Raw genomic sequence first — 10,491 nt, forward strand, 5'->3', positions numbered from 1 at the left:
ATTTTAAGATCTCTTTATTAACTTTTTGAAGAGTCAAAGTGGTAGTTGCGTAGCTGTCAATGGAGGGAAAGAAAGCTCTCAATTTCATCAAAAAGATCTTTATTTGTGTTCTGAAGATAAACGAAGGTCTTACGGGTTTGGAACGACACGAGGGTGAGTAATTAATGACAGAATTATCATTTTTGGGTGATAAGTTTGGATTTTTCTAGCTTTCCACATTCGCACTGTAGTGTCAGGAGAACAAGACAAGCAGTGATGTGTCAGTCAACACACCGAAATACAAACGGAATACATTTATCACACATTTACAGTCCCCTTGCAGGCAAGAAGATTATGAAAGTTACAGTTTAAAAAAGAGAGCTAGTGGAAATGCAGTACCACCACCATATAAGTGCTAGAAATATTATCAAGACAAAATCATTTTAATATTGTTTATAAATATAATACTCTGGCTGGTATGTAGCTGAGTACATATTCAGACTTTTACAACTGTCTGTGTGTTGTAAGAAATATTGCAATCATCCACTGTTCCCACGTAACATGAAATATTGTGACAGGATAGCATGTTTTATCAGTATCACCAGAAACCCTGTCTGTGGTGAACATTTCTGAACTTCCTCATCATTGAAATACAGCACTAACAGAAGTTATAAATCACTTTAGTGCAGGCCTTCCTCTCCCATGATGCATAACTCTCTGTTGAATGTATAGCCACAACATATTAAACTACCCAACTGTAACTGTGAACTCTAAATCATATTAATCTTTATACAATGATCTGAAACCAGTTTTGCAGTTTGTCTTGTTGTGAAAGGGCAAGTTTTGCAGTTTAGTACTTAATGCTTCACATCTTTCAGGTTTAAGTGTTAACGTTTAACTGACAGGATTGAGATGACACAAACTCTGAATCAACATGCACCACTGCCAGTTATTTTAGAACTGTACATTTTTGACATATGGGCGTCACTTGGACACAGTCACCGATATCAAATTACTCTAAATTGTAATATAGACACATGCATTTTTTGTAAAGCTGCTTTGAAATATGTATTGTGAAAAGCGCTTTTTATATAAATGTGAATTGAATTGATCTTGTAAACATACAACATTTCATGCTGTGCATTACAGTTCCGGCCACAAAATAGCCAAGTGGTGAAATAACCAGTTCAGACCAGCATGAATTTCCACATTGGTTCTTCTAGTTTGGTTTATGTCAGTTAGTTCTGCTTTGGTGGTGGTCTAGCTGGTGGAACATGGTGAAGCTGTTTGAGTAAGAAAGTCTTGTTACTTAAAGGATTAGTCCACTTCAGAATTCAAATTTCCTAGTAATTTTCTAAAAAATATATATAAATAAAAATAATATACTTTTTAACTACAAATGCATTTCGAAATCATGTTGGAAAGGCCACGTGTGACATAGGCGGAAGTACTGATCCAGTGTCTACAACGTGAACGTGCAACGACATGCCTTTACCAAAAAAAAAAAGGTAAAGGTAAAAGATTTTGAAGTTGGAGGAGAAAAATTACATGGAATTTTTCACCCTACCGCGGTACTTAGCGGACCTTTCCAACGTAATTACGTAATGCATGGCGTGTCGCAGAGCCAGTGCAAGATGAGCATTATATATATAATTTTTTTTTTTAGAAAATGACCGATTGTTTCTTTAGATAAGACCCTTATTCCTCGGCTGGGATCATGTAGAGCTCTTTGAAGCTGCGCTGAAACTGCAATTTTGACCTTCAACCCGTTGAACCCTTTTGAAATCCACTATATGGAGAAAAATCCTGGAATGTTTTCCTCAAAAACCTTAATTTCTTTTTGACTGAAGAATGAAAGACTTAAACATCTTGGAGGACATGGGGGTGAGTAAATTATCAGGAACTTTTAATTCTGAAGTGAACTAATCCTTTAAGATCAAATTGTCAAATTGCCTGACGATGTCGTTTTTTTTATTATTATTTTTTGTTTCTTCCAATAAACACTCAAATTATTATATCACAATCAAGTAAATGATATTGAGGTGAATGGGAACACTATAGCCTCTGATATACTCATGGCAAAGTTCTTTGTCGTTTTTCACTTAGGATTAAAAAGAAATTTAACATTCTGGAGCAGCGGTATACTGTTAGCAAAAATTCCAGTGTCACTCATGCTGCTGGAAGTGGCGTTTAGATGAATATGTAAACGTGGTGTGTGCTTTTCTGTCCATAGCAAAATAAACATACAGGAAAAAATGACAGCGGTGAGAAAACGGCTGTTAAGAAAGCATCATAGCGATGTGGATAAGTTGCACCAGCCAAAAAGTTCTCTTTAGCAAACTCCTAAAACAAACTCCAAATTGACTTTGTTTGGCCTAATTTTGTTCGAAATGATGTCTCTCACCAATTCGTTTTTCAATTTCACTTGGGGCCACTCAGGGTCTTGACGCTGGAACTCAACTCTCTCGTGAGCGTGCGGACGGCCGTTACTGGAAGCCAGTTATTATAGTATATAAAGTTATAAATATGGATAATTTTCTTACCAAACCCATCGCTTCACTTCAGAAGGCCTATATTAACTCTCTTGAGCCGTGTGGATTACTTTTATGATGGATGGTTGCGCTTCTTTTTTGGGCTTAAATCTTGAGCCCCATTCACTACCATTATAAACCTTGGAAGAGACAGGATATATTTTAATATAACTCTGATTGTGTTTGACTGAAAGAAGAAAGTCATACACACCTAGGATGGCTTGAGGGTGAGTAAATCATGGGATAATTTTAATTTTTTGGGTGAACCAACCCTTTAAATCTCAATCTTAATTTTTTTTATTTGTAGCTACTTGCACATCTATGAAATACTGTTTTTGTCATATGTAGTCTTTCTGAAACTGGGCTCTCGTGTATTTTCTCGTTGTTGTCTTCAGCAGGACCTTTTATCTTTTGTTGATCGTGCACTGCTGCCATGGAAACACTTATAATAGTTCATTTACTTGCCGCTCAGACCGAAGAGCGACACATTCCTCAGCAGTTCTTCTTCCTGCCTGGTTTGCTCTCATTCTCACGCTTTCTCTCTATCTCCATATGTGGAACCTCATCCACTAGTCCAAAGATCCTTTCAAGTAAAGTAACACTAAGGGTTTGTGCTGGTAAAGCATTTCCTTCACAAAAGTCAATCATTATCATGAGTAAATGTTTCTCAGAAGAAGTCACCCCCACCCCTACTGCATGCCTTGCCTTGAGCTTCTTGTCGTTCTTGTTGACATTTGGAGGCCTGTGACAAAGCTCTCTTTTCACGTGGTCCCGAGCTCGTGGGAAATGCTTGTGTATGTCGCAAATGCAGCTTGGCACCATCTGTCACCAGGCTGGGAGCGGATGATAAAGTTAGCATGATCATCGCTAGCGTCTTCGTCCCACTGCATCCTCCTCCTTTTCAGTGCTGGCCTCTTCCAGGAAGTGTGTGTGAGTCAGGCGTCCAGCTGAGTGTGGCTGACCAGACTTGGCTCCCATGAGGGCCCTGTGGGAGGGGAAACAGGGGGAGAAATCGGAGGATGGGTGGGTGAAGGGATGTTTTGTGGTTGCAGGTGGTTGACTATCACAGGCCTGCACGGCTTGAGTTTTGGTATTGTTTCTTACGCCATGACAACTTTTTGACAGCTATCAAGCGTTATGTAATTCTGTCCTGACTGAAGTGACAAAAGCCCTGACGGAGTGGGATTTTCAGCCAATGAGATTCTTTCATGGGCGGGGTTAACCAGTGTGACATGACCGGATTAAAAATCGAAATGTCCTATTGCACATTGCATGTTGCGGGTGCAGCTGGTTAGGACAGAAACTCAGATTAACATGGAAGATCTTGATGATTTGGGTCTGGTTACGACATGATTGGCAGTTCTTCACTTCTTTTTTTTAGATGCCAAGCTCTGATAAATGACAATAATTGGAGTTTTATCATTTGTTACTTTTTAATTTCAGTGCGACGAACAGGCCATTTTAGTTTAATTTCACCTGTTATTAATTTCTTGAATTTCTGATTTGTATCTCAGTGTAGTCACAGGCTAATCTTTAATTGCTGCTGTTTAGGCCGCAGAAGGAGGTTGATTAGCTGACCGGATTTTCTGGGCTTTTTCCTGTATGTGTGGCAATGGCCACTCATCTCTGCTGGCAGGGACTAGGAGCAAAGAAGCGTCAGGAGATATTTAATTAAGACAACAGTTCAATTAACAGCTCAATTAGCTGAGGTAATTAGAAGCTCTGTTGGAACAAAAGCCAGCACACTCAGTGGGTCCCTGTGCAGAAGCAGGGTGGCTCAATTCTGCCATCGGCATCATAATCCTACATAAGCACTGGACTGAATTTTCACCTTGAGTGCCTGGAGTGGGAAACTTGTACAAACAAATTAGACTCGCTAATTTCCTGAACAGTTGGAAGATCTTTCTGTTAAACAGAGTAAACTTTGGATTGGCATAGTGTTCTTTCTTTAACAAGACCCATAATACCATCAGTTCGCTTTTGTTTGTCTAAGCTGTCTGTGTTTTGACTTAGCTATCTGTGCCTGACTCTGACTAATGATGCTCTACCACCATCACATGTGTCTGATGAACTGCTGTAGTCAGTCTGTAGTTGTTTTTATATTAGCCATCACCATGTGGGGAGGAGACATCAGCACTGGTGACAATACTGAGCTTGATTTAGATTCAGAGTCAGTGTTTCTGATCTATATGATGACTTTAATACACCTCTTCTATGACAAGCTTGTTTTAAAGTCTGGATTCATTTAAATAGTTTTTTTTGTTTGGAATGTCAGGATGATACAACTGACCTGATAGCATAAAGAAGAAAAAAGGCCTTCAAATTCTTGAAAGGGGACCTATAATGCCCCTTTTACAAGATGTAAAATAAGTCTCAGATCATTTATTATAGCTTGTCAAATTTGCGGCTATTTGGGTGTGAGCAAAAACACACCATTTTTTGTGTATGTCGCTTTAGATGCAAATGAGCTGCTGCTCCCGGCCCGCTTTCCAGAAGAGGGCGGAGCTTTAACAGCTCGCGATTCGGTTGCTCAACAACAACAAAGCTGGAGAATCTCACACAGCCAAAATGATGATTGTCAGTAACGGTGTTCAGCCTTACATTGTTCAAACCAGAGTTGGACACTGATGGAGAAACTCAGGAAGAAGTTACAACTTTTAGAATGAAACTAGTCATTTCTGAATAGTTAGTGGATAAATTTATGTAGTCGCTGTGGAGTTGATTCAACTCATCGACTAGCATGTGCCGTCATGTTAATCTTTTGTGCAAATCCAGCATTGAATTGACCCTCGTTTGTGAAGCAGTCCAGCGTAAAATGACCTAATGGTAACAACACTCTACTACAACAACTCTTCCTCTTCTCTAAAGCAGCCTAACATGGCCTCACCCCCTTTGTTGCGTGTTCCTGGGGGCGGGGTTTATGTAAATTTTAGGGTTCATGATGTAACCCGGGAAGAAGCTTGTTGTAGTCCCTACCAGCTGTTTGTTGTAGTCCTCGAGCAGCAAATTTTTTAAAAGAAAATCTCCTTTTGCATTGAACTTTGAGAGTTGTAACTTAGCAGATGTTGTTTATGCTCAAACAGCAACATTACACACTAACTAAAGTTAAAAAAGTGAAATCATAATTAACCATCCCTTGAAAAGAATCCTTTTGTTTGACAATCTTTTGTTTATAATAATTTATTATAAAAAGTTATAATTGCTTATATGTTTGATATTTATGCTTTTTTTAGATCTATTTTTGGTGTTTTTGCCTTTATTATGTCAGCACAGTAAGTTGACAGGATGCAAAGTTGGAGAGAGAGAGAGAGAGGGGGACGGGATCCACACCCGGGACTCGAACTCAGGACACCTGAAGCGCAACTGCGCTAAATGTCGGCGCGCTGCCCACGGGGCTATTTATGATTATAATATTTTTATTCATATTTGAAAAACTTACTTGGTCCACCAAATGAGTCGTGGTCAAAGTAACATGCAGAGGAAACAAACAAAAATAATGTAAATATAAAACAGGAAATGATTTCATAGAGAAGGCCCCTGCAGACACTCATGAGTCTGTGTGTCAAGGTCAACAAGTCTTTTACAATTTCATATTATGACATTTTTATGATAAGACAAGGTAAAATATAATGTGTTGTGACTCTCCAGAAACATAATGAGGATTTCACTTGATATTTGTTAAATAAATAAATAAATAAATAAAAAACTTTTTACCATATATATATATATATTTGTATTCATACTTTTTACACCACATTTTTTAAAGATATTAAACATTACTGGTACATACTGGTACATGTTTTAAAATAGATTTTTAAACTTTTCTTTATCTTGGACACTCTTATTTGTGTCCCTGGACCACAAAACCAGTCATAAGTTGCACGGTTAGTATTTGTAGCAATAGCCAACAATACATTGCATGGGTCAAAATTACTGATTTTTCTTTTATGCCAAAAATCATAAGGATATTAAGTAAAGATCATGTTCCATGAAGATATTTTGTAAATTTCCTACCGTAAATGTATCAGTGATTTATTAGGACTTCATTTGGACAACTTTAAAGGTGATTTTTCTCAGTATTTTGAATTTTTTTTTTTGCACCCTCAGATTCCAGATTTTCAAATAGTTGTATCACGGCCAAATATTGTCCTATCCTAACAAACCATACATCAATGGACCCTTATGACTGGTTTTGTGGTCCAGGGTCACATTTGTCATTGACCTAGTTGCTTTTATATTTCACAATCTATTAGTGAGGAAACACCAGTACAGGTGACTCAAAACACCTGAGCAAACTTCTATCATGAAGACCAGATACACTACTGGACTTAATCTAGATTTGATTAATTAATTTGCAGAAAAGAGGATGCTGGACAAAACTGAAGTGTATCATTTTCACAACACCCTTTAGAAGCACCTTCAGCCATCGGCTTATTCCTCCAAGCTACCATACACCATGTTCTTGTATTCACCGCGGTGTGTGTCAGCCTCCTGCAGAGGGTAGAGATCACAGCGGGCGCAGCTGCTATGTTTAGCCCAGTCCTTGTGTGCCTACGCTGGGTACGGCCTCATCCCCTAAAGCCTGGCTCACCTAATCAGCCCTTGTGTAAATCACCAGGTGAGGCTCCTTATTTGCTGTTGTGCATAGACTGAGATCTCCAGCATTAGTCCCATTCGGAGTGCAGCTGAACACCTGATGACACGTCTGTCAAGACGCAGCCTTGTCTCCGTAGCAGATGGGGTGCTGACCTCAGGGACTTTTGGAGGCAGCGTGTGGGACTCTGCGTTGGCTGTATTGGTGAGAAGAGAAAATTCATGGTCCTGGTCTACAGCATCTCGCTATAATGAGATCTGTGAAAGTCGAGGCCAGCTGGGCACAGCGGGGCAGGTCAGGACAGGGCAGGAGACGGATATGTAGACTAGGTAGAGTTAGACTTACAGATTAGATGAGACCTGCTGCAGATGCAGGGCAGAAAGCTTATTTATATGGTCTGAAACACTGGATATACCTGGTTGGAGCCAAGAATATGTCAGTCTCTGGTTGTTTGCAGGATTATGGCCTTCTGTTTTGTTTGTTAATTTGCTTGGTACACTCTAAAAAGTAATTCAGTTGTTACCACAACTTACTTAAAAGCATGGTTGCAAGTTAAAAATTATTTTGATTAAACCTTTTAAGCCTTTGATTAAACCTTTTAACCTTTTCATTACATCAACTTAATATCGTCTGTAATTTAAACTCAAATTTCTGCGTTAATTAGGTTGTAGTAACTTAATGAAATTGTCTTGATAACTTCCGAAATTAGGCAGTGGATTTCTAGTTCCCAACATGCTTTGCATAGGACTGGATAAGAAGAATAAATGTTGAAATTAAGTGTTAATTTATTTGTTTTCAGTGAAGGGAAAGACCTGTTAGTGTTTAATGCTGTTATGTTTGACATTTAAAAGAGTTTGTGTAATGTTGAAGTTTTTGTGGTTATCATTGTGCTGAAGAGTAGATACATGAAGGTAAACACTACATTGACTCTATAAGCAATGACAGCGCTAATGCCAGTGATGAGTAATATCTTACTTGTTCATTAAATATACATGTTAAATAAGTTATCCTAGCATGTGCTATGATAGCTGTTGATTTGAACTGAAATAGAGAGGATTAATTGGTTCCAGGGCTACAACTCTGGTAGTTGGGGCGACTTTTTTTCTTTTTCTTTTTTTTGAATAATCAACTTAAAAATGTGAGTTTATGCTACAAATTATTAAGTTCCTCTAATTCAGTGTAGCTTGTTGGTAAATTCAGTGTAACGTAAATTCACTCAAAGTTGTCATAACTCAAAAAAATTGTTGCAAACTGTTGCGTTAACTTTTTTTTGTTTAGCCAACACATTTTTTAGAGTGTATAATAGTGACTAGACACTTGAAATATTATAGCTTATTGTTATTGAACGGAGAGTTTTCATAGCGCTTTACTTGTAAGCAAGTTATTGGTTATTAGAATCAACATGAAATCAAAATTGACCATAATTACTTCCTCAATAAATGTTCTTACTGTGCACAGTCAGTGCATATTATTCCAAATGGAAATAAATGTCTTGCATCAAGACTCCTGGAATGACTTTTTTTTTTTTTTTTTGGCTGATTTTTTTTTTTTGTCACCAGTCTCTCTTATTTTTCAAACATGTTGCTTAATTTTGGTACATAATGTCCACTTTTCAATCCAATGACTTGAAAGAAGTTTTTCTTGTTGAATATCCTGTTTCACTTCAAAAATACATCAAATTAAGGAAGTAAATGGGGTGAAAACACTGTTATGTTGACCTCATTGGATTATTATGGGTTAAAAGTTATAAGTCATAATTAATTTTTGTGGTAATCAGCAATATGCCACTGTTGTTTGAGTGAACCGAACCCAGAATATATCGTTTAACATCAGAATAATACTAATCTTGTTCTGGATTAGCCAAGAAGGTCCCATGTGCTGAAACAGAATTCAGTGTCCGTGGATCTCACAAGCATTGTGGTAAATCTTGTGACAGGATGAGTTGCCGCTCGTCACTAACAGTCGAGGGCTGAGTGCGGTTGCCACATGCCACATGTTGCCCTGCACTTCCCCCACTGTTACCTCATCACACCCCGCCAGCTGGGCCTCCAGACCACTTTCTGACAACCGCAGTCTCCGCAGGGCATGTGACTGCATCGCCAGTGGACTGGTGTTAGCTTAGCACGGGCCTGAACTCCAGGCTTCCTGTCAGCAGCCCTCATCACTTCCTACTGTTGGTGCGAGTTGCGCCCCCTCATCCTGCCAGCTGCTGCCCAAACAGAGAACAGAACAGTAGAATCATGCTGAAAACATAATGTTCCTGTGACCTTTCCCCATTTCTATAATTCAGTATTAATGACATTGGCATTATCTGAATTAGCACTGAGGCTAAAAGCTAGCTAATTTGTTCATCAGCATTTGAAGGTGATATTGATCTTCGTAGTGAGAGTGTACCTGTGTAGCACATTTGTGTTAGCTTCTGAGTTTCACATCTGTTCATGTGCGTTTATGAGAACTTTTAAGCGGTTTAAAGTAACGTTTGTGAAGATTTGTCCTTGTGCTGAGGTAGGGCGGCTCTTTCCGGGGGCTATATAACAGTGACTTTAAATGAAGGGCGGTTGTTAAAAAGAAAGAGACAGAAAGACACAATGTGTGAGAGTGAATGCTGATAGAGGTATTATGACCATATTCACTCAGCCAAGCAATCAACTAGCTAATAACTGGCTAATGTTTAACCTGAAAATCACACACACAGAGAAAGACATGATTTTAAATGCCATACAGTATACACATAAATAAATATTTGTTTCAGCTTTCGAAACACGTAGAACAGTGGCTATATTACTAAAAAATGTGTGACCTTAATGTTTACTTATGTAAAGCAAGTTTATTGTAGCTTTTCTGTAATATGTTATGTTGCGGGTCAATTTGACCCTTTTTGATTCTTGAGTTTTCATAATTACTGGTAAACCTATGATGTTTTTCTTGAAATGTTAAGACTGTTTTGTAATTTAAGGTCATGAACATACCTGCAGAAGTGTTGGCGCTCTGTGTTGTGGAATGTGCGTACAACATTCATATAACAGTTATGATATTTTATTGTTAAAAGCAGCTGCAATTTACTTTGATGTACCTTATGTCAGCTTCTAAACTACCCTCAGATGGTATTTACATTGACATTCTTGCATTTTGCAGACGGTTTTATCCAAAGGAGCTTTTATTAAAGGCATACATTTTTATTAGTTAACGCATGTTCAGTACGCTGGGAATTGGGGGGACATTGTATTGAATTAGGGCCAATTTGACCCCAAACATAAAAATCTGATAGAATCTAATTAATTTAATCTAATTTAATCAATAATTGAATCTATAATTGAATTTAATTAGCCCCAAACATAAAAATCTGATTGAATCTAAATAACTGAATCTAATTTAATCAAAATTGAA

General features: G+C 38.1%; 1 protein-coding gene across 1 annotated transcript in view; it reads left to right on the top strand.

Annotated features, from left to right (window-relative positions):
- Positions 1-7,037: 7,037 nt before the first annotated feature.
- LOC127498140 (pleckstrin homology domain-containing family G member 3-like) overlaps positions 7,038-10,491 on the top strand; it is a 19,281-nt gene continuing 15,827 nt past the window's right edge. Inside the window, 3 exon segments of the mRNA XM_051867130.1 lie at positions 7,038-7,070; positions 7,159-7,398; positions 9,041-9,191. Of these exon segments, the coding sequence (XP_051723090.1) occupies positions 7,038-7,070; positions 7,159-7,398; positions 9,041-9,191 (424 nt within the window).

Source organism: Ctenopharyngodon idella, chromosome 17, assembly GCF_019924925.1.
Source record: "Ctenopharyngodon idella isolate HZGC_01 chromosome 17, HZGC01, whole genome shotgun sequence".
Taxonomy (NCBI): Eukaryota; Metazoa; Chordata; class Actinopteri; order Cypriniformes; family Xenocyprididae; genus Ctenopharyngodon; species Ctenopharyngodon idella.